This window comes from Salvia hispanica, chromosome 6, assembly GCF_023119035.1.
Source record: "Salvia hispanica cultivar TCC Black 2014 chromosome 6, UniMelb_Shisp_WGS_1.0, whole genome shotgun sequence".
Taxonomy (NCBI): domain Eukaryota; kingdom Viridiplantae; phylum Streptophyta; class Magnoliopsida; order Lamiales; family Lamiaceae; genus Salvia; species Salvia hispanica.
In genome coordinates, this window is record NC_062970.1 from 42,637,881 (window position 1) to 42,660,448 (window position 22,568).

General features: G+C 35.1%; 4 protein-coding genes and 2 non-coding genes across 6 annotated transcripts; 3 read left to right on the forward strand and 3 right to left on the reverse strand.

The window, feature by feature from the left end:
- Positions 1-1,420: 1,420 nt before the first annotated feature.
- Positions 1,421-4,715, forward strand: LOC125193161 (pentatricopeptide repeat-containing protein At3g24000, mitochondrial). The gene has a single exon (XM_048090910.1). It carries the CDS (start codon positions 1,459-1,461, stop codon positions 4,552-4,554), a length of 3,096 nt encoding a protein of 1,031 aa, XP_047946867.1. The 5' UTR covers positions 1,421-1,458; the 3' UTR covers positions 4,555-4,715.
- Positions 4,716-4,893: 178 nt separating this feature from the next.
- On the reverse strand, positions 4,894-4,967 carry TRNAT-AGU. Its single transcript has one exon. It is a non-coding gene; the product is annotated as a tRNA-Thr (tRNA).
- A 384-nt stretch (positions 4,968-5,351) lies between these two features.
- LOC125191772 (proteasome subunit alpha type-2-A) lies at positions 5,352-10,555 on the reverse strand. Its single transcript, XM_048089183.1, has 12 exons — positions 10,408-10,555; positions 10,013-10,092; positions 9,858-9,934; positions 9,352-9,416; positions 8,651-8,697; positions 8,229-8,304; positions 7,498-7,565; positions 6,612-6,681; positions 6,270-6,355; positions 5,807-5,869; positions 5,655-5,720; positions 5,352-5,570 (listed from the first exon to the last, which is right to left on the reverse strand). Exons 2-12 carry the CDS (start codon positions 10,051-10,053, stop codon positions 5,522-5,524), a joined length of 708 nt encoding a protein of 235 aa, XP_047945140.1. The 5' UTR covers positions 10,054-10,092; positions 10,408-10,555; the 3' UTR covers positions 5,352-5,521.
- A 2,732-nt stretch (positions 10,556-13,287) lies between these two features.
- Positions 13,288-17,979, forward strand: LOC125197540 (thiosulfate/3-mercaptopyruvate sulfurtransferase 1, mitochondrial-like). The gene is made up of 12 exons (XM_048096302.1): positions 13,288-13,429; positions 13,993-14,181; positions 14,529-14,588; positions 14,803-14,865; positions 15,234-15,358; positions 15,466-15,628; positions 15,767-15,823; positions 16,185-16,243; positions 16,504-16,585; positions 17,069-17,132; positions 17,334-17,401; positions 17,570-17,979. Exons 1-12 carry the CDS (start codon positions 13,319-13,321, stop codon positions 17,657-17,659), a joined length of 1,131 nt encoding a protein of 376 aa, XP_047952259.1. The 5' UTR covers positions 13,288-13,318; the 3' UTR covers positions 17,660-17,979.
- Positions 17,980-18,519: 540 nt separating this feature from the next.
- TRNAR-CCG lies at positions 18,520-18,592 on the forward strand. Its single transcript has one exon. It is a non-coding gene; the product is annotated as a tRNA-Arg (tRNA).
- A 484-nt stretch (positions 18,593-19,076) lies between these two features.
- Positions 19,077-21,897, reverse strand: LOC125194317 (phosphoglycerate kinase, cytosolic). The gene is made up of 7 exons (XM_048092477.1): positions 21,748-21,897; positions 21,453-21,662; positions 20,806-20,883; positions 20,458-20,718; positions 19,892-20,209; positions 19,555-19,713; positions 19,077-19,454 (listed from the first exon to the last, which is right to left on the reverse strand). Exons 2-7 carry the CDS (start codon positions 21,645-21,647, stop codon positions 19,260-19,262), a joined length of 1,206 nt encoding a protein of 401 aa, XP_047948434.1. The 5' UTR covers positions 21,648-21,662; positions 21,748-21,897; the 3' UTR covers positions 19,077-19,259.
- Between the last annotated feature and the right edge of the window lie 671 nt (positions 21,898-22,568).

Sequence of the window (22,568 nt, forward strand, 5' to 3'; positions counted from 1 at the left end):
TTTCATGTTAATTTTATACTATATTATTTATTTAAAAATCATGAATTCAGATTATAAATTAATTACTATAATACATACTAAATTATTATTTAATAATAAAATAATTTGATAACTTTATATATTATTATTTTTTCAAATAAATTTTTATCTAATCAGTTGATAATTTAATTATAAGTTATTTTCTTTTTTTATGTTATACTTTCATCGCCGGTTAATTTTATTATTTTTTTTGTTAAATTTCTTATTTAAATTTGAATTGTATGATTAAATATTATGATGAATCATTTATCTGTGTTATCTTTTGTATTTTTGTATTAATTTTCTTAACTTTCATCACATGTAATATTCTTTTTATATTTTGATTGACAAGTACTAGTTAGACTTCGACTCTATAAAATTATGCTTAGAAAATTAACTTTATAATGTTTCAAAAATAAAAAATTATTGTATTTTTTAATAAGAAAATAATTGGATGAATCAACTTTTCTCATTTTAGATTATTTAATATATCGTACATCAACTAATTATATTAAGAATTAAGAAAATTAAGAATCGTAATCTCCATTAATAATATCCTTTTTTAGTTAGTAATTTTAATATAAGAAAATGAGAAGATTTTAAATATATAGCTTTAAAATGTTAAATATTAAGAGTATTAGTTAAGAACATGCGATTTTTTTTTTTTGTTGAGTTGTAATTCCAGAAATAATAGTAAAAATGAAATGTAAAGAATTAATATTAAAATTTTAAAAAATTTAAAATCAAAATTGCATCTCAAATAATTTTAAAATCAAAATTGCATACTCCAAATTTGTTGCTACATGATATAGTAAAATTTCAATATTTAATAAAGAAAAGTAAATATTAATTATGATCAATACTATAGCATTAACAATGATGTAAAAATATACTCCATCTGTCCCATTAGAAATGCAACGTTTTCCTTTTTGGGTTGTCCCACTAAAAATGAAACGTTTCCTAAAATGGAAATTTATCCCTCTCTCTACTTTTTCCCTCTCTCCTACTTTACTTTCTCTTCATCAACTCACAAAACAACACTGCATAAAATTCCGTGGCGAAAACCAAATATTTCATATTTATTGGGACGGAGGGAGTAATATTTTAATTATTTATATTTTGAAATATAATTTAATTTTTCTTGATATAGTAAATTTAGTTAAGAACTCTATATTTTACAAATAATCAAATTAACCTTATCAAGATCTTAATTAATACTATTTCCATATATAAATGCAGAGACAATAAAGTACATATACAAAATTTAAATTTAATTTAAAATTAACTGTAAAATAAAATTACTACTTAAACCTTAATCCAAAACATTTTTCAAACAATAAATCCACCAAATCTCTCTCCTTCTACAAGATTCAACTGAATCTTCCTGTTTATTCGAACACAAACAAGAAAATTTCCTTCCTGTCATTCTACGACGATTTTATGCTGGTTAGGCACGGCAAGAAGAAGCTCTCACCCTTCAAGTTTGAGTCTTTCTTCAAATTCTCAACCACAGATTCATCAAATCCATCTCTAAAATGCAGAGAAGATCCCAACAACCACATGGTCCAATGCATCATCAGCAATCCCCATTCAGAAATTTCAGGATTTTTCCAGAAAGGCTTTTCGCTGATCACGAACGAAGCTGTGGGGAAATCACTCCATGCTGTGTGTCTCAAGGGATGGACTCATTTAAGCATCTTCCACACCAATACACTGATCAATATGTACTCGAAACTTGGTCAAATCAACTATGCCAAGAAAGTGTTCGACAAAATGCCTGAAAGAAACGAAGCTTCTTGGAACAACATGATCTCTGGAGTTGTGAAGGCCGGGTGGAATCAAGATGCGTGCGGATTGTTTCTTGAGATGTGGCGCCGAGGATTCGAGCTGAATGGCTATAACGTTCCGAGCTTGTTAACTGCGTTTAATAGGTCGGGGGATATGTTCGTTGAAGGGCGGCAAATGCATAGCTTAGTTTTGAAGATGGGATTGGAGAGTGATGTGTACATAGCGACTTCACTTTTGCATTTCTATGGCGGGTATGGATTTGTTTCTGATGCGGAGATGCTATTCGAAGATTTTCCTGATAGAAATGTGGTGTCTTGGACCTCTTTGATGGTTAATTGTGCAAATGGTGGATTGTTTTATAAGGTGATTGAGTTATACCGGAGGATGAAACGCGAAGGGATGAGTTGCAATCAGAATACCTTCACTACAGTTATTAGCTCTTGTGGAGCACTTGATGATGAGAATCTGGTTCATCAGGTGCTTGGTCATGTTACTAAGGCAGGCCTTGAGACCAATGTTTCTGTTGTGAATTCTCTTGTATCGGTTTTTGGTGGCTTCGGCCGGGTTGAGGTCGCCAGTTATATCTTTGAAAACATGGATGAAGTTGACACCATATCCTGGAACTCAATACTCGCGGCGTTTGCTCACAATGGGCTTGCAGAGGAGTGTGTTAGATACTTCCACTTAATGCGTCTTAATCAAGAGAAAGTAGATCAAAGCACACTTTCTACAGTGTTGTCTGTGTGTCATTGTGTGGATAACTTGAGTTGGGGAAGAGGGATTCATGGTTTTCTGTTCAAGCTGGGATTGGACTACGATATCTGCTTATCGAACACTCTTCTTAATATGTATTTCGAGACAGGGCAATGGAGAGAAGCCGAGAAGTTGTTTCACAGTATGCCGCAGAAAGATTTGATCTCTTGGAATTCAATGATGTCAGGTTATGTCTTGGCCGGGAAGAACCTTAAAGCCTTGAGGGTGTTGAGAGAACTTCTCTACATGGGGAACATGACAAATTACGTTACTTATGCTAGTGCGTTGTCTGCGTGTACAAATGCTGAATTTCTGTCCAGAGGGATAATTGTGCACGCACTTGTAGTAACATCCGGGATCCATGAGAATGAGATAGTTGGGAATGCACTAGTTACCATGTATGGGAAGTGTGGCGTGACACAAGAAGCTAGTAAGATTTTTCATTGTATGCCGGAGAAAGGATTGGTTACTTGGAATGCACTGATTGGTGGTTACGCAGAGAATGAACAAGTTGACGAGGTTATAAAAGCATATAAGTTGATGAGAGGAAGTGGTGAAGATCCAAACTACATAACCCTGATCAATGTTCTTGGATCTTGTTGTGACCCGAGCAACCTTCTGAAGCACGGAATGCCCCTGCACGCACATATATTATCTACTGGATTTGAGTCTGATGCTTATGTAAGAAACTCACTGATCTCAATGTATGCCAACTGTGGTGATCTTAGTTCAAGTAGTTCCATATTTTGTGCTTTAATAAACAGAAACCCTGCAACTTGGAATGCTATGGTTGCTGCCAACGCTCACCACGGCCATTGGGAGGAGGCGTTGAAACTTCTCCTAGACATGCAGAGGGCTGAAGTGAATTTTGATCAGTTCAGTCTTTCTGCATCCCTGTCTGCTTCAGCAAACTTGGCTATCTTGGAGGATGGCCAGCATCTTCACGGTTTAGCTATCAAAATCGGTTTGGATAGCAATCATTTTGTTGCAAATGCTGTCATGGATATGTATGGAAAATGTGGAGAGCTTGATGATCTACTGAAACTGGTTCCAGAGCCAAAAACGCGGTCTAGATTATCATGGAATATACTGATATCTGCTTTTGCTAGGCATGGATGCTTCCACCGGGCCAGGGAGACCTTCCATGAAATGGTCGCACAGGGAGCAAAACCAGACCATGTCACCTTCGTCTCACTTCTATCTGCGTGTAGCCATGGCGGTCTTGTAGACGAGGGTCTTGAGTATTTTGCTGCAATGACCACTGATTTTGGCGTCCCGGCTGCTATAGAGCACTGTGTCTGTGTTGTTGATCTCCTCGGACGAGCAGGAAGGATTGCTGAGGCCGAAGCATTCATAGAGGAGATGCCGGTTCCACCTAGTGACTTCATATGGCGATCACTGTTGGCAGCAAGCAAAACCCACGGGCATTTCGAGCTGGGAAAGAAAGCAGCTCAGCACCTCCTTGCAGCAAACCCATCTGACGACTCTGCATACGTGCTCTACTCGAATGCGTGTGCTACATCAGGGCGATGGCAAGACGTGTTGGGACTGAGGGGGAAGATGGAGTCTCAAAATGTGAGAAAGAAGCCTGCCTATAGCTGGCTCAACGTGAGGAACAAAGTGAGCACGTTTGGCGCAGGACTGGAGTCGCATCCGGATTCAGACAAGATATCTCTTAAATTATTAGAGCTGAAGAAGGAAATCAAAGAAGCTGGCTATGTCCCTGACATAAGCTTTGCATTGCACGACACAGATGAGGAACAGAAGGAGGATAATCTGTGGAAACATAGCGAGAGGCTGGCTCTTGCGTACGGGTTGCTTAACACGGAACAAGGCTCCACTCTTCGGATTTTCAAGAACCTTCGTGTCTGCGGAGATTGCCATGCTGTTTACAAGTTGGTGAGCAGTGTAGTACAGAGGCAAATCATACTGAGAGATCCTTATCGGTTCCACCATTTCAGAGAGGGCAAGTGTTCTTGCAATGACTATTGGTAGTCTTATTAGATTTTTTCCTAAATTTTGGTACATTATCATTTGTTGCCTGAGAAATATCGATTCATTAGTTTCTTTCTTTTCTTTTTCTTTATCTTGTAGCTTAACTCTTATTTACTGTCTGATATCTATCAGACACAGTGCTGTCAGTTTTTTTTTTTTTTTAATTATACACAGTGCTGTCAGTTGAGTCACTACTGGTTACATACTTACATTTGCTCAACAAAAAACTGAGAAACCAAAACAGCATATTTAGGAACAACTGAAAAAATAGCAGACTTGGGCATAAAATAAATAAAAGTAGAAACTTACCTGAAAAGAAGAATTGGAAAACACACAAATTGCTCTTATTGAGATTTGAACTCAAGACCTCCCGCTTACTAAACGGGTGCTCTAACCAACTGAGCTATAAGAGCTGCCTGTTCACTTCAATATAATATTGAAATTTGAACTAGTCTATATCGTACGATACTGATATAGAGTAAACAACAAATCTTGTTGGTAAAAATCCAAAATAAACACGATTCTGTTTTTGCCTTTTGGTTGGGTACCTAAACAACAAATCTTGTTAAATTTACTTTTCCATCAAGTACAGTGTAGTGTGTGTATTCCACCTAAAACAATTCCTACTCAAAATTAAAATGCTATAATTTGGGCATAAATAGTAGATTGAGCTTAAAGTTCAATTTAACGACTCAATTTTTAATTTGATGAGTAGTCACCACATTAATTAACAGTCGTCTAACCATTGAGCCTTCAGATGCAGGTTTTAAGGTTATAATGTTAAAAATGGAGCAAAATAGTAGAGCTAAAAAATGTAATCGAAATCAGAAGTCAATACAAATTTTAGTTGGCACAAATCTAAAATCTTTCATTGAAATACAATACTGGAGAAAGAGAGGTGAAGTTATCTAGCCAGGAGCAAAAGGCAACACATAATAGTAGTTGGAAGAGTGAAGATAGACGTCGACTATTCCGCCTCTTGCAAGTAATCCTCCACTTCAGATGGGCTCAAAACCCTGCCCAAAAAAACAAAACTATCTCAGATACATTTGTGCGTGAGTAGTATTTCCGCAAGCTTCATAAAGACAGACAACACTCACTTGAATATTCTGTCGTTGCCAATCACGCCAATCTCGATATTTTTGCCAGTAATTTGTCCTTCAAATCTGGAAATAGGAGGTGATGATTTATTAATATACTAAACCTGCTTCTAGTCAATGGCTAATAAAATTTGAAAGAAACAAGGCTTTACCCCTCCTTCAATGTCAGAATCGCTGTATGAACAGCATCGTCAAGTTCCATCTCCTCAGTATACCTGCAGAGAATTACGCAAGTATAAATTACCGAAACATGAAACAGATGGAGTATAGCAAAATCTAGTTGAACATCATGGAACTGAAAGAAAATTACGCCAGCCTAGACATGTCTAGATATGAAGCTTTATGTCACCGGTAAAGAAGTGATAATATAGCAAGGAGTACATTTTGGGTGTTGCGCAAGGATCTTATTTTTACAAACTGCAACTAATCTCATAAAAGTTCAAACAGGTTAAACAGGAGCTCTATTTCATGACATTAATTATAAGAGATTTTTGAGATGTAAGATTTTGTTTAGCTCTTCCCATAACTTAAATCAATTTGTTTGAGCATTCATGCATAATCCTCGTCTTTTAAGAAAAGTCTTGACATAACCAAAAAGCTCTAATTATAAACCACCTCTTCTCCAGAAATGTCTTTGCATTGGAAACATTCTTTCCCATGGCTGAAGCTTTCCAAGAGAAGTATGAACCTGAAGGATCGACCTACAGGAGAAAAAAAAACAGGTACTGTGAAACCAGAAATGTTGTTCTTGACATAATTTTTGTATCATGCATGTGGGAGTGTACTACACACTAAGAGCAAGATATGAGTATGTGTTACCGAAAAACTACGAAATGAAGTTCCTCTTCAGGGGAAAATATTCTAATACAAGATAAATATAATGCCGGCCATCAAACTAAAAAACTAATGGAACAGAAAATGCAACTCAAAATTTGATAGAAGAAAGTTGTCATATACCTGATATAGCTGAGGGCCCTTGTCGTCATATCCAGCAACCAAGAGTGATACACCAAAGGGCCTCACACCACTATCATAAAAGCCAGAGTTTTTAGAAAGTTAATTTAGTAGAATCAATGTCATTTAGTTGCTAGTATTTTATAAGTATTTGTAAGCAAGCATTACATAATTTTAGTTCAGCTTCAGCCCCAACAATTGAGGAGAACCTAAGGAGTACAGAAACGTGGATATAGGTAACCCTGTTGAGGATGAGTTCTTTAAGTTAACCTTCTACACCTCTAATTTATAATGCTAAGCCTGATTTGCACATGGCAATGCGTAGCAAAAATCACTTCCAACTACCAAAAGAACATCTACTCTGTCTGTCCACATGCCCAGTGTGCTAAAGGGCCAGACAGAACACTCAGGTGGACAGATTTATGCGCTAAAAGCAGAACAAAAAAACTGGAACAGATAAAAGGTCTTATGAGGGCTACCTTAATGCTATTCAGTATAAATCAGAGCTCAGAGATAAGTTCTAAATGGAACTACATCCTTGAGTATTGGGAGCCCAAACATGCATATTACAATTAACTTGCAGAATTAACTGACTGGACCGAAAATGGAGAAATGGACATTAAACTATCTATGCAGCCAATCTATTGGTAAAAAGAAACAGCCGTTTGAATGGAACAGTAATAAAGAAGAAAAGGCAGTGGCAGTGATAATAATGAAATGACTATGAAATGAAGAAAGGCATGTAATTGACACCTTAATCCTTATGATGATAAATGCAGTTTACTCATACAAGGTCAAAAGCAGGCAAAGCCAAAAGATGAAAGGAACCAAAATAAAGAACCTTGCTTTTGTAAAATAGGAAGGCAATAAAGTAATAAATAATACATACCCTGACTGAGTGAATTCCTGCATAACAGTAGCAGTTTCCCTCACCAATTGAGTCACAGGAATTGGTTCCTATAATTATGTTGGCAGATGACTGGGGGTCAGTATAAATTGCAATAATCATGTCTCCATACGGCATACATATGGATATTGCATAAATGCATACAGTTAGTAGTTAGTTAGCACTACCTATGGGATATTATGTGCGAGATAACTGAATTTTGTAAAAGTAAAAAGGCCTCAATATTAAGTAAAGTGCAGCTTCATCAGAAAATGTCCCTAGCCTTTCCTCTTGTCATTCTTTCTCATTTTATTACTGCTACAGATGTGAAATGGAATACAAGGGAAAGTCAGCCAGCACTTCGATTTAAAATATCTAAACTGACTTAGCATATAATACTGCCACAGGACTTCCTACATGTTCATATAACTTCCGTTACTTCCCACAATTCATAGATCTTCTATTAAATCTGAACATTCGTAGAAACACTAATTCAGTAAAAAGATAAGCAACAGCAAGATCCATCTTGCAACATGTTATTTACTGCTTTCACTGTTAAAAATTTCAGCTGAAATATTCAGAGGCATACTCCAATATGTGATGACGTGTCATTGTGATATTTCTATAAAAGAGAACAGAATCAATGTATGTGCAAAGACACTGTTATCAGATAACAGAAATATTTTGTCAAAGAAAAAATTAACAGATATATCAGTAGGCATAAATTAACATACTTTATAGAGACGATAATATTGCTCAGCCTGTTTTCTACTTTTGCGAACCAATACTCGAGAATCAGGGCCCATGCCACTGCACAAAAGAGAATATATTATCAAGCTATCAAAAAACTCTCAAGAAGTTGGAAGGTTGAGAAGAACTCATTAGATGCTGTTTTGAATTAAGCATAACTCATCAGAGAAGGTTAAGCACTCATTATATACTCACATTAAAAGCCAATGCCAAATAGGGGTAACTATTTTTCAGCTCACAAGCAATCACATAGTTGTAGCCAACATCAAAACCAGGACGCATTAATATACAATTATATCATTAGTGGCCTCCAGATGATCATTCTCTTTGCATGTCATGCTTTGATTTCAACAAGTCCCATCAAAATAAAGCAAGTTCACAGGAGTACACCAATATGAAGACCAACCTGTATACAACTCCAATATTTGGTGTCAAAGTCTGAATTTTCTGCACCTGAAAGAAGTAGATAAACCCTCAGAAACAATTTATACCCATCAGGCCACCAACACAATTAGCAGTTTTATACAAGTTTAAATTCAAGAGTTTAAATTCAAGTTCAAAAATAACCAATGCCCTTGAAACAGCTAACTGGTTCCAAATTCCATGATTAAGTTAATATATGAAGCATTAAGAACCATACAGAATTTTGTATGCAATGAAAAAATAATGATTAACACAAACTTGTCAAAAATAAATTTTTTATTGAGTACACACACACCTCAGAATGCAATGCACAATATCTCAGAAGCAAGAGGGGTGTGTGTGTGTGTGTGTGTGTGTGTGTGTGAGAGAGAGAGAGAGAGTACAAAAGTTGAGGTTTTTCATGAACTAGTCAGATTCGGATCACTCAGACAAAATAAGAAACCACGTCCTACGGTAAGTATATATTAATACTAATGCTAGCTGTTTGTGCATAAACACTTCAGTTTATCAAAACGAGGACCTTAAAGACACTCTAGCACTCCAGTGGAGAGTGCAGAGTAGCATCTATTCAAACATTACAATCAGAATAACCAGATAGCATCCATGTCAGCATTACAAATGGAAAAACGTGTCAAAACGGAAGAAATATGTTGAAATACCATAGTGAGAGTATGTAAGACTTACTGATGCTTCATCAACCAAAATCGATGGCAGTTTCTTCTCAGTTGCAATAACAACGCCATTAGAAGCTGCAAACACCCCATATGAGCATTCTTACTCTAGAGAGAAGAAAATTTGGTACATCTCTATTGTGTTTGTTTGTGTGAAGCAGGACAAGTATTTTCCATGAAACACCAGTACTGTAATTTTTTTGATATATTGTACTTTACGAAGAGCTTGTTGTTAAGCTCTTTGGAACAGATAATGTAATAGCATAACCGTCAGCGATGATAACTTAACAATGATAGTCCTTTTTCTTAAACAATAAGAAGAGAAACTGTGGCAACCGGCAGTCCACTTGTGAATGTAACTCATTCATACTCAACAACTACAAATTAGACTCTTATGCAGTTGTAGTTTGCGTCATTTGTCAACATATGCATAAGCGAACTCATCACTCAGGCAGCCTATCCAGAGAATGCCCGGTGTTCAAAAAACTGATGACACTAGGAGCAGATAGAAGAATTCACCTTTAATTCCCAAAGATGTTTGCCCAGATCCAACTGCAGTCAGAGCATGTTCGATTTGAACAAGTTTTCCTGAAGGGCTGCACAAATGGAAATGAGGAATAGGACATTATAACCAACACGCCACCAAATCATGAGTGCAACCGGTAAATGCATACCTGAAAGTGGTGAGGGAGAAAGAATACTGACTATCACCCATTGATTTCTCGACAAAATATTACCAATCCTGGTGAGCAAACTGCAGAATTAATTAAACGATCAGTCTGATTATGCGAGTAAGAAATATAATAACAATTGAAGCTTAATGCCCTAACTAAGCGTAGAAATCCAACGTCGATAATTATAATCCGACCGAGAGAAAATTTTCCCAAAAACATTAATATCTATGGTAGATTTAAAGCAGAGTGTTGTGATCTACATCAAATGCGGCAGCCACGAGCCAAACTGATGAAAACGACTTGCTTTCAAACAGAGAAAAAAATGTCCGAATAAAACTAATCACGACTAACTGATCGAATAAATATTGAATGAAGACAGAACGTCCGTGTATTACCTCAAAATTACTTGTGAAATGAGCTTCCCGAAATGCAGAAGTGTGAATTGCCAGAGCTGGGAAGGCACTTTATATTCGTTTCTTGGAGAAGAAGAAGAAGATGGTTCAGAATATATGAGGATTTTGGGTTGTAGTTTTAGGCCCATTAAGATGTAAACAAGGGAACAATGTTTAAGGATTTAGGCCTGTAGTTTAGGCCCAAACCGAACTTAATAAATCTACCTTCTTATGAGTGTTTTTATAAAAAAACTAGTTTAAGCCTCCGCACGATGCGCGACACGCGACTTTTACAATAATCAGATGAATACAAAATTATGTGCCCTCTTCGTCTATGAAAAATTAACTCAGTTTGATTAGTACAAGTTTTAAAAAAAAGTTAATGGAGAGTTAATAACAAAAAGATATTCTAAGATGAGTCATGCTTCTATACATAAGCCCCCGTGCAATGCCCGACACATGTCTTTTACAATAATCAGATGAGTACATAATTATGTGCTCCCTTCATCTACGAATAATAAACTCAGTTTGAGTTAACACAAGTTTTAAAAAAAATATGGAAAATGAATAAAAAAAGATAATGAAAAATTAAGTCATACTTATATATTTAGTTTTATAATAAATTGTGAACGATATAAAATTAATGGAATGTATGGTCCATTATCAAAAATAATAAAAAAGTAAAAACAAATGAGACAATTATTGATGTATGAATGAAGTATTGTTAATAACTACTCCCTCTGTCTAATTAAAAATTAAATATTTTCTGGATTGTGTCATTAAAAATGGAACGTTTCTTAAAATTAAAACAACATCTACTTTTTCATCTCTATTACTTGATTCTCTCCTTATCAACTCACAAGATAATATTACATAAAATCTCATACAATAAAGCAAATGTTTCATTTCTAATGAAACGGATGGAATATGAGTTTTAGTATGGTACTAAGTATTTGAATTAGTTTATATTACTTCAAATTCGCTACATAGGATATATATTAAATTTAACTTTATTAATAGAATATATAAAAGATATATATTTTTTTCTTAAATATTTATCAATCAATGAATTTATGTCATTTGGTACATTGATTTATTTATTGACCATTGATTTATAGAGTAGCATCTTATTACTCACATCAATCACACTCCTGCACGTTTTTTTAATTTAATGTGTATTATCTAATGTATAATTGTTTTTTACTCAATGATACCTATCATATCATTCATCTTGTATTAAAATTTTAGTATACATGCTAAAAGATCAATACAATATACTCTAAAAATTTTCAAGAAAGTGGGCGGAAAAAAAGAATTCCCACTTCTTGGATGTATAGATTAGAGAACATGTCATTCTCGGAGGAAGATGAGGATGACGTCAAGTCATCATGCCCCTTATGCCCTGGGCGACACACGTGCTACAATGGCCGGGTACAATGGGATGTGTCTATATACAAGACTCTATATATGCTAGAAAGAAATAGGAAAAAAAATAAAAAAGTATGATATTAGAGAGTTGTAAAAAAAAAGGGCAAGAGATCTAAAAATCATCTATGGTAAATAAATTTTAAAAAGAAAAAGCAAAAGTATAATATAGTAGAAGAAAGATTAAATGTAGAGAAAAATAGAGATTTTTTTTTTAGAGAACTATAGCAAATGTGATCTCAATTTGTAGAGGACTGAAAAATATGAATTTTGGTATAATTTTTACATATATTTAATTTAATATATAAAAGATATTTGAATAATAAATAAAATATTTATTGACTAATGAGATTGTAACAAACTTCATAATAGAAAGACTTATTAATCTTATTTTTACCCATCCGTCAAAAAGAGTGTGATTGACCAATTAACATTCTTTTATTCTCTATGTCAAATCAATCACATATTAATATAGTTATTATCAATCACATAATAAATACTACCTCCGTCCTCCTAAATTTGTTACACTTTAACCCGACACGGATTTTTAGAAATGTAATGGAAAGTAAGTTGAAAAAGTTGGTGGGATGTAGGTCTTACTTTTAAAGTATTAGTTTTATAATAAAATGTGAGTAGGAATGAGTTAGTGGAATATGAGGTCCACTACCAAAAATGGTAAAAGTGAAGTGTATCAAATTTTCAGGGATGGACCGAAATAGTAAACTGTATCAAATTTTCAGGGACAGAGGTAGTAGTTAAAATTGTATTATAAAAAGAGTGTGATTGACCAATTATACATAAAACGTAAATACAATTTCATATTGGCATTATCAGTGTATTATATTGACATATTTTGCAAGTTGTATTGACGTAATATACTGCACGAATTATATGAAAATTCATGAAAATATTTAAATTTTGACATCGAAACAAAAGCATGTAGGATCTCGTTGGAATCCTTATAAAATTATTTTTAATTTGATATATGTTGTGTAAAAAAAATAATTTAAATCGAGATAGTTATATGCATTTAGAGTTTTGAAATATTTTTTAAAAGTGAGTTATAACTAATTTTTTGTTAATTAATATTTTTTAACATTGTATTTGTATTGATATTCCAATATCCACACATCACTCTTAATTATAAATCCCACCAAATTATAATGATTATATTTGCCTACGGGTATCGCTCACATTTATTAGATGATACAGATTCTAAAAGTTGCTTTTCAATATGTTATTAAGGCCAGTTGGATATATTTATGAGGAAAGTAAATATTTTATAATTGCAGGGATATATTTTGTTTGTTGATATATTTTCCTAAAATGACAAATTTTAATAAATGAAATTATCATTCTACGGAAGATTTAGTATCTTTTCTATTTGTCTCCGTCCTCGCATCACTACATATACAGAGCTTTAATCGTTCAGAATTTAATAAACAAAAAGAGATTTTGACAGTGATTAATCAATTTTAAAAGTTTTATAATGGCATTTGGAGTATGGCGTAGGGCCCTCTCTTCACCCTGCTTTCTTCACTCTACATATTCTTTATCAACTCTCCTCCAAAAATTCCAAAGCTCTACCTTCATATTCACCGTAAGTCTTCAATCTCCTTCTTTTTCTCCACGACTGTGTATTTGGTCTTCCTCAGAAGTTTTTTTTGTCCATTATTTGTTATAGTTCAAATGAACTTTCCATCGACTTCCAGCGATTGCTGATTTTCATTGCTATGAAAATTTCTGTTTCACTTACTTGAACGAATTCATGGAGCGTATGTTTTGGTTTCAAATAAAAATAGAAAGCATCACGATTCAAGAGTTAATCGCCTGTTAGATTGCTTTTGTATTTAGGATACTTAATCTATCCGTTTGCCCTTTCAATTTGATTGATTATAATGTGTAGGCACATAATGTTGCACTGATAATAAGAAGTATCATTGTTCATTCGAAATTAACCAGTAGTCATGTTTGGTTTAGGGTGAAAAATCATTTCACTATGCTTGTATTAGTAAAGTTTTTGTTTTTAAATGGGAAACGTATTAATATACCTACCCTGGTGCCGGAAAGTCCTGTTTAGAAGCTTTTGGTTTCATTAGTTGGAATAGTGTATGTGAGTCTGTGACAATTTATTTGCTAATGTTACTTCCTCTCTGGTGGCAGAAAGAACAATTGACCTCATGCTCGGTCTCCTCCCATTTTTCATATAAGGCTCCGGGTTCAGTTTCACGTTTCATGTCCACAGCAGCTGTTGCATCGCAAAGTTTTCGTACTATGCAGTCCTTGTCAACGAATGAGCCTGTTGTTTCAGCTGACTGGCTTCATGTGAACCTACAAGAACCGGATTTGAAGGTTTGTGGCATTGCATCACAATCTTGCAATCATTTAAGTCATTGTTGACTGGCTGCCCTGTTTTAGTTCAGTGTGCTATGCTATGGATTACATGTTTTTCCATGCCATTCATTGCCAAAGGGTTTAATACAGTATCTAATGAGAACAATTTCTGGAAAATGCATCTTTGTACTTGATCCGATTTCCTACTAGACTTTATCCGTGTTTACTTTCTTTCATTACTTCGCTTATAATGATGCTTAGAGAAAACAGAAAATTTTATATGAGTTGAAAATTCTAATTCTACTTTTACTCGAGAGTTGGGTTATATATATAGCTCTTTAAACTTCGTGCACAATTATGTCCAGGTGTTGGATGCATCCTGGTACATGCCAGATGAACAACGAAATTCAGTTCAAGAATATCAGGTGATGATCCATTTAAAGATATGTTATTCATTTGCTCATTTCTTTCCTTGTACCATCAAAGGCTTCACCTATATGCCTATTATAATTTATAACCGCTTGTTGTACAGCTATTGATTCCCAAAATTGAATTTGGTGATATGATTATTAGTATTTGACAGTGTGATTCCCCTCTCTGTAGTCTTACATTGGAAAGTTCTGTTGTACTTTTTAACAGGTTGCCCATGTTCCTGGTGCAATATTATTTGATATTGATGGCATCTCAGATAAGACTACCAACGTAAGATGCTCTATTAGTGATGCTCCTCCCTGTGGTTTCATTCCATGCAAAATTTGATTGCTTTTGTTTAGTTTTCTTATTTGCCTTCGCTTCTGGTAAGCTTTGTGGATATATTACCTCTTTGTAACCTGCATAAGTTTATTTGGGTGCTCAAATAAGACGATTGAATTTATTTTGGTCATCATTTGTTTTAGTTTTCTCATTGTGGTATTATAGCCAGTGTTTGCAGGGCCCATCCATGTGTCTTTAAAATTTACATATTATTTCTATTGAACTTTGTCTTTAAAATTTATTTATTATAGATGTGCTAATTGTTTTCATGTGTCCGAGTACTCTAAAATTCTTTCGCTCCTTAATGTTGTATATAGTTGCCGCATATGTTGCCGTCAGAAGAAGCATTTGCTGCTGCTGTTTCTGCCCTTGGCATTGAGAATAAAGATAATATTGTTGTTTATGATGGGAAGGGAATTTTCAGTGCAGCTCGTGTTTGGTGGTAAGTTTGAAGTTTAATAGTATCATGTTTTCCATAAGCATATCAATCGAAGATGACATTAACAACATGGGGTAAATAATTTTTGTGTACTTTTGTTCATTAACCAGGATGTTTCGTGTATTCGGACACGATAATATTTGGGTCTTGGACGGTGGCTTACCTAGATGGCGTGCTTTAGGGTTCGATGTTCAGTCAAACTCGTCAAATGATGCTATATTGAAAGCTAATGCTGCATATGAAGTGATAGAGGAAGTATACAAAGGACATAAGGTATGTCGTGTGCTGCCAACAATTACATAGTCCCTTTATTTACTATGGTCAATTTTCTACTTTTTGATATTCCGTGTAAACTTTGTCCTTTGTTTGTACTATCAGGAATTGTACTAAGAAACACTTAATATTTTACAGGTACCAATTACGTTCCAAACGAAGTTTCAACCGCATCTGCTGTGGATGATGGAGCAGGCATGTTTTTTTACCTTCCATATCATCTTCTTCCAACCAAACTTCTATTGGAAATATGATGTCGATGCAAATTATATTATATCTATTAAAGCCAGAGTTCTTAAATGTGTGATGCCATTACTTGTATGTCAATGTGTGGGAAGTGAGCGTGTCTTTTTCATGTATATATGCAATTTTGTGAGCTACCACATTAGCTGTGAGATGGGATTGCGTCCCAGCAATTATAATTTCCTCAGGAAAGATTATATAATATTCTATTAAAATCAAGAGATTGTCTTATAAATACGTTGCCATTGTTGTCTCACCTCTACTGCAAAAGGTCTGATTGGGACTTCTAAGAAGGTGGTGTTTTGTTTTTCAGGTTCGTAAAAACATGGAGGAACAGACATATCAACATGTGGATGCTCGCTCAAAAGCTAGGTAGATCTCATAATTAGTCATTTCTTTTGCAATAATGTTTCTTAATTTCACTATAGAAACATTGCCGTATACATACATTTCTCATACCTCTGTGCGAAAGGTCACTTTTATCTGTTATTTGCACTATATAGTTCATGATATCATACTTCAACAAATATTCTACTATTGTAAATACATTCCCCTTGAATCCCAAGAACGAGCTTGCATATGAAACCCAAAATTCACAACCTCGTCTCTGTTTTATATTTTACTTCTCATAGATTTGATGGTGTTGCACCGGAGCCACGGAAGGGGATAAGAAGTGGCCACATTACAGGGAGCAAATGTCTTCCCTTCCCCCAGGTAATAAGACTCTAAGCTCAGCTATGTGTTTTCATTTGTGATGTGAAAAGTTTAGCTGCACCTTTTTTTTATTGTTCCCATTCCATTTTTTTTCCTTCTGAATTGTGGTTTGCAAGTCTGTCTGCTACTCCTTGTTAAAAAAGAGGTACAAACATGATATTCGGGTAATTTTATGTGTTTTCATTTCTTAATCAATCATTAATCTTTAAATGATAATCTAGTTTTGAGCATATTTATGATGAAACGGTAACATTTCACTCGTAGTCAGAAATCAAGTCATAGAGACATCTCATCGGCTGTTTAAGCCATATAAGCATTCCGGCTTCCACCCCAGCTTAAATCAAGTCCAAAGTTCGCATTTTGTAAAATGAGAAAAATTGAAAGTTCATGTCAGTTCATGTGTAAAACCTGAATTATGTTAAAGCTCGTGTACTTCGGAACCGTTACCCCTTTAATCTATATCAATATGGAGTTCCCTTACAGGTGTTGGATGACTCTCAGATGCTCCTACCTGCAGATGAGCTGAAGAAGAAATTTGATCAAGAAGGTAAGAAATACCATCCTCCTGCATCCTTATTTGAACTCGTAATTGGTAAACCATTCTGTAGCTGGTGTGATGTTTGAAATTTTTTCACTTTTAAATCTTATTCGTTGTTATTTTTAACGTTATTTATATAAGCAACAGAGCTATGTCTAGATACCTGCAGTTGCTCGACAACACTTGACTGGGGCGCTTGATCTTTTACAGGGATCTCACTGGACCACCCCATTATGCTATCATGCGGCACTGGTGTGACTGCTTGTATTGTGGTATTGGTGAGTGCCTCCCTTACTCAGCTTTGTATATTTTGTGGCGTTTATCTCGTGTGATAGATTGCATGATCTAACAAACTCAAAATGATCCAATCCATCAACCTTGGAAAGTATTTGTCAGTGAATATGGGTGGAAAATGGCAAGCTAATACAGTGAAGGTTGCGTTTCAGGGCCTTCATCGACTAGGGAAGACTGATGTTCCGGTATATGATGGGTCGTGGACAGAATGGGTAGTAGTTGAAGATACACCTGGGGTTTGATTAGTATTGATCGCTCGTGGACATCCAAGGGCGTGAAGTTTTTGTTCCTGTGGTAGACACTTCTCGTGGCATTCGGGTGGTGAAGACAATAGCCAAGCATGGCAACATCACATCAACTTTTCTCTCTTTCTTCGACTCTATTTCCCAGATGATGAACATTGGGTGTCATCTTAAACTGTTTCTTTTTAAGTTAAAAGGTCTTTATTTTTATCTTTTTCTCCATCTGGAAGTTGAAACTGAGTTCCAAATAGTGTGGAGATTCATTTCATCCAGAACTCATTGAGATATACCTGCACTTGAATGAAGTGAATTTGAAGCAATATTTACTGTTACTTTCTGATAGTGAATGAAGCTCACAATATGACTGTGTGTAATAGCGTTGTTACATGTTTTGTAGTACTAAAAAATCATGAGACAACATGTTCTGTACTAAAAAAACATGATAAAAGGCTATTTATAACAAGAGATAATACCATCTCCATCCACCTAAATCAGTCTTGGTAGTGGACGTGGTAGGTGAAGTATTATTAGTGGAAAATAAGACATGTATCGTTAGAGTCTTAGATAGAAAGACTTGCTATAAACAAATAGAGACTAATTTTAATTGACAGTCCAAAGTCAAAACATGACTATTTTTGTTCGACGGATGTAGTAGATCATAACTAACTTTAAGCTCCATATGGAGTACTAGTATTCACTTGCAAGAACTGTCCTACATCTTAAATTTGTTATTTTAATTTATTGAAATTGATTCATAATCTTACACTTGAATAAGATTAAATCATGATGTGGCATTGGACAAGATGAATGAACAAACTAAAATGATTCATTATAGTTAATACTTGAGAAACAGACAACAAGACCGCGTGGCCTAATGGATAAGGCGCTCGCCTCCGGAGCGGGAGATTGTGGGTTCGAGTCCCATCGCGGTCGTCAGCTTTTTATTTACAATCATTTTTTCCATTTTTATACAATATGGAGTGCTTAATGTACACATTATTGCTATTCTATTTCGGTGTTTCCATTTTGATTTTTCACCTAAATCACCTTATTTACTTCTCTATACAACAGTGATATAGGAAAGATAATTTTTTGCAGGCATTTTTGCTTATATTAAGGTTTTGAGTTATTTACCGAATAATCTAAAATTAAATATTTGTTTTTTTAATGATTAATTAACTTCACACTTCAATCGTTTATGTACAGATAAACCAAGCTAGACATGGTATATGTAATTTCTTTAGTGGATGCTATATTAGTCGTCTATATCACTAATATTTTTTGTTTATTTTAGCATATAAATAAGTTTACATAAACAAATTAAAAATCTCACCAAACCATTTGGTTCCAAGTCCCAACATACTTAAATATAGGTAATTCATCAAAATGCAACAATGCTTCACGACTTAATTTAGACTAATACACAAAAAAGAGGCATTTCCAATATAGGAGAATCGTCAAGGAAGCAAAAATCTCAGTTATTGCACCAAAATATGTTGGTGGTGATTATTAGCGTTTTTGGCCTCTACCACTCTACAAGACCAGCGGTAACATCTCAAGACGACAACTAAAAACGCATAACATCGAAACAAGACATAGCTTAAGCATCATTGAGTGCAAGGACTCCAGGTAGTGTCTTTCCCTCGAGAAGCTCCAAGCTAGCACCACCTCCGGTTGAGATATGGCTCATCTTCTCTGCTAGTCCAGCCTTCTCGACTGCAGCAACTGAGTCACCACCTCCTATGATTGTTGTCACTCCCTTGCCACTGAGTTCCGCCAACTTCTTCGCAATGGCCTGAACAGGAACCACATATGCAATTTATCTAGTTTAAAATCTTGTCCAGCAAAATTAAACTATGCGTCGCTGTATTAATGAATTAATGCTGAATCAATACCTCTGTTCCTGCTGCAAACTTGTCAAATTCAAAAACACCCATTGGGCCATTCCAGATTATTGTCTTGGTAGAATCAAGAGCTTCGCCAAATGATTTGATCGAATCTGGACCAATATCTAATCCCATCCATCCATCAGGAATGGCAGATGCTGCAACGGTCTGAAGATGAAAGCAGCCATTAATATTTATGATGAACAATCAAAGATAGCAGCGAAGGTGCTCACAATTCTAAATCGAAGGCAATAATCGCCCTTGATCAGACTTAAGATTATTTTGGAACATATATTACCAAACTAAAGCTGAGATTTTAATTACCACTTTGGCATAAACTGCATACCTTGCTATTGGCATCAGCAGCAAACTTGTCAGCAATAACAACATCAGAAGGCAGCAAAAGGGATACTCCCTTAGCCTTAGCCTTCTCAATGAGAGAAGTTGCGAGATCAAGCTTGTCAGCCTCCACAAGTGAGGATCCCACCGCAAGTCCTTGGGCTTTGTAGAAAGTAAAGATCATACCACCACCAAGGATCAGGACATCTACCTTGGATAACAGTGACTCAATAACACCAATTTTGGATGAGACCTTTGAACCTCCAACAATGGCAGCAAAAGGCTTCTTTGGGTTGGACACAGCTCCGACTAAATAATCAAGTTCCTGAAAAGCATTAAATGGGCAGCATTATAATTTCAGAATGCAAGTTCGTTGATCCAAATGTCTATTGCAGCGTTGACGAAACCATCTAAAACTAAATGCTAGAAACCTAACGGCAAAATTTTATCATGCAATCTTCAAAAAACATTTGAAATTACTATGTAGACTACACGAGATTGGCTTGATTCTTTGATGATGTAGATAAGGATAATTTGGTGTATAGAAGCACAACATAACATTAGTTTGCTGACCTTCTGCATAAGGAATCCAGCAACAGAGGGTTTCAAGTACTTGGTAACTCCCTCTGTTGAGGCATGAGCTCTGTGTGCAGTTCCGAATGCATCATTAACATACAAATCTGCAAGAGAAGCAAGCTTTTTTGCAAATTCGGGGTCATTCTTCTCCTCTTCCTTGTAGAACCTAACATTCTCCAGGAGAAGAACACCACCATCTGGCAATGCAGCCACCAACTTCTCAACTTCTTCACCAATACAGTCATTAGCCATCTTGACCTGACAACACAAGATTACTCAGATAAGAAAAATACTTGGCTAAAAAGGATAAATCAACATTGAAAAGGCAATTGATGTACTAAGAACCTCTAGTCCAAGAAGCTCAGATAGTCTAGGAACGAGAGGCTTTAAACTGTATTTTGGTGTGACGCCTTTTGGACGGCCCTGAAAACCAACAATATACAACAGAAGATCAGAAATAAGGTAACTCATCATACATGGCAATTGAATTAATACCAACATCTCAACATCAAGCTCAGACAGAATTAGTTGAGTTCACAGTTAGACATTGGAGACTAGCGCACAAAAAATAGTAGATACTATAAATAAAGTTCCTAACAAAATTGAAGAACATATGACAAAGTATCATAATCACTAATCAGAGAAATAGCTACAGTATCTAGTATCTACCACAGCTCTAGCACCAAGCAGTCATAACTCATAACCACATATCTTATCCAATCAACCTAGAAAGCACGCACAATAACAAGATCCACACTCCAAAGCAGTACACAAATCAACTCTCGAGATTAAATCAACACGTTTAGAAATTAATAGAAATGTAAACATCATGTCATACTATAAATCCACAAACTTATTCAAATTAAAAACAAATCCACAATTTATTCAAATTAAAAAAACGAATCTGAATAAGCTTCTAGCAGCATATGTATAAACAAATACGAATCCTTCCAATTTACTCTACGAATCAGTAATATATCTAAAATACGTACAAGGTGGGAAGTGAGGATGATTTTAGCACCATATCCAATCAAATACTTAATGGTAGGGACGGCGGCTCTGATCCTGGTATCATCGGTGATGTTGAGATTATCATCCAACGGCACGTTCAGATCCGCTCTCACGAGAACCTTCTTGCCCTTCAGATCGGCTTCCTTCAGCGAACCCACGCTCTTCTTCGTCGCCATTTTCAAATCAAACTCCTGAACAAAACCGATCGAACAAAGGAGAATTAGCTAACGGTATAAGCATATAGATCCGGCGAAGATAAGAGAGATCGAGCCATACGTTGAAAATCAATGAATGGATCGGTGGAAAGAGATCAGTCACGAGTAGATGGAGTGTGGAAGAATCGAGAGGGAGTTAACTTTTATAGATGTAAAGTTAAGGCGTAGGTTAAGAACATCGTGCTATATGACGCCAGCCGACCAGGTGCGCATTTTTCCATTAGGTAAAATAAATTGAATACCCATTTCTAATAATTAGTAGTATTAAAAAATATTTGTATAGTAGTATAAAAATTCATTTATTCGGAGTACTTCTATTTTTATTTACATAGTCATTCGCATTTAGTAGTAACGTAATTTTTCTGTGGGCGCAGTGTTTTTGTTCTTTTCCAATTGGCTTGTACTTGGAAATAGGAATCCACGAGCATATTCTCTCTCTTTTTTTCCGTTAATCTCTTGACTTGCATAATTTATTTTCAATTAATGAGATATTTTACTTATGTTTTTATGGGATCTTGACTTGCTATTTATTACTATGATTTTATCATTTTAGTACTCCACTATATAGGAGTATAATTTTTTTGGCTTGGTGAACACGGTATCTAATGTAAATCAATGAATCTTAATACAATAAAATTGTGGGCATAAATAGTTAACCTAGTTTCCTATTTACACTTTCTGCAACACAAAGATAAATAAGCTTACAATAACAGGAACAATTTACATAAATATTTACCAGCTATAGTACCTTACTATCAATTAAAATCAACACATTTACACATATACACATTTATATTGAATAGAGTGAACATAAGTAATTTTTTTGTTGATAATATAGATAAAGTTTATTGCACATTATTATAGTACAATTTATAACATGTA

Excerpts from the sequence above, each read along its gene's own strand:
- LOC125197540 (XM_048096302.1), top strand. The coding sequence starts at position 13,319 with ATGGCATTTGGAGTATGGCGTAGGGCCCTCTCTTCACCCTGCTTTCTT. Across the intron at positions 15,359-15,465 it reads AGTGCAGCTCGTGTTTGGTG|GATGTTTCGTGTATTCGGAC; the intron begins GTAAGTTTGAAG and ends TTCATTAACCAG. Across the intron at positions 17,133-17,333 it reads GAAGAAATTTGATCAAGAAG|GGATCTCACTGGACCACCCC; the intron begins GTAAGAAATACC and ends GATCTTTTACAG.
- LOC125191772 (XM_048089183.1), bottom strand. The coding sequence starts at position 10,053 with ATGGGTGATAGTCAGTATTCTTTCTCCCTCACCACTTTCAG. Across the intron at positions 9,935-10,012 it reads TTCTCCCTCACCACTTTCAG|CCCTTCAGGAAAACTTGTTC; the intron begins GTATGCATTTAC and ends CCATTTGTGCAG. Across the intron at positions 8,698-9,351 it reads TTTTGGTTGATGAAGCATCA|GTGCAGAAAATTCAGACTTT; the intron begins GTAAGTCTTACA and ends TACTTCTTTCAG.
- LOC125193161 (XM_048090910.1), top strand. The coding sequence starts at position 1,459 with ATGCTGGTTAGGCACGGCAAGAAGAAGCTCTCACCCTTCAAGTTTGAG.
- LOC125194317 (XM_048092477.1), bottom strand. The coding sequence starts at position 21,647 with ATGGCGACGAAGAAGAGCGTGGGTTCGCTGAAGGAAGCCGATCTGAAG. Across the intron at positions 20,884-21,452 it reads TCATCCTCACTTCCCACCTT|GGCCGTCCAAAAGGCGTCAC; the intron begins GTACGTATTTTA and ends GTTGGTTTTCAG. Across the intron at positions 19,714-19,891 it reads CTGCTGATGCCAATAGCAAG|ACCGTTGCAGCATCTGCCAT; the intron begins GTATGCAGTTTA and ends TTTCATCTTCAG.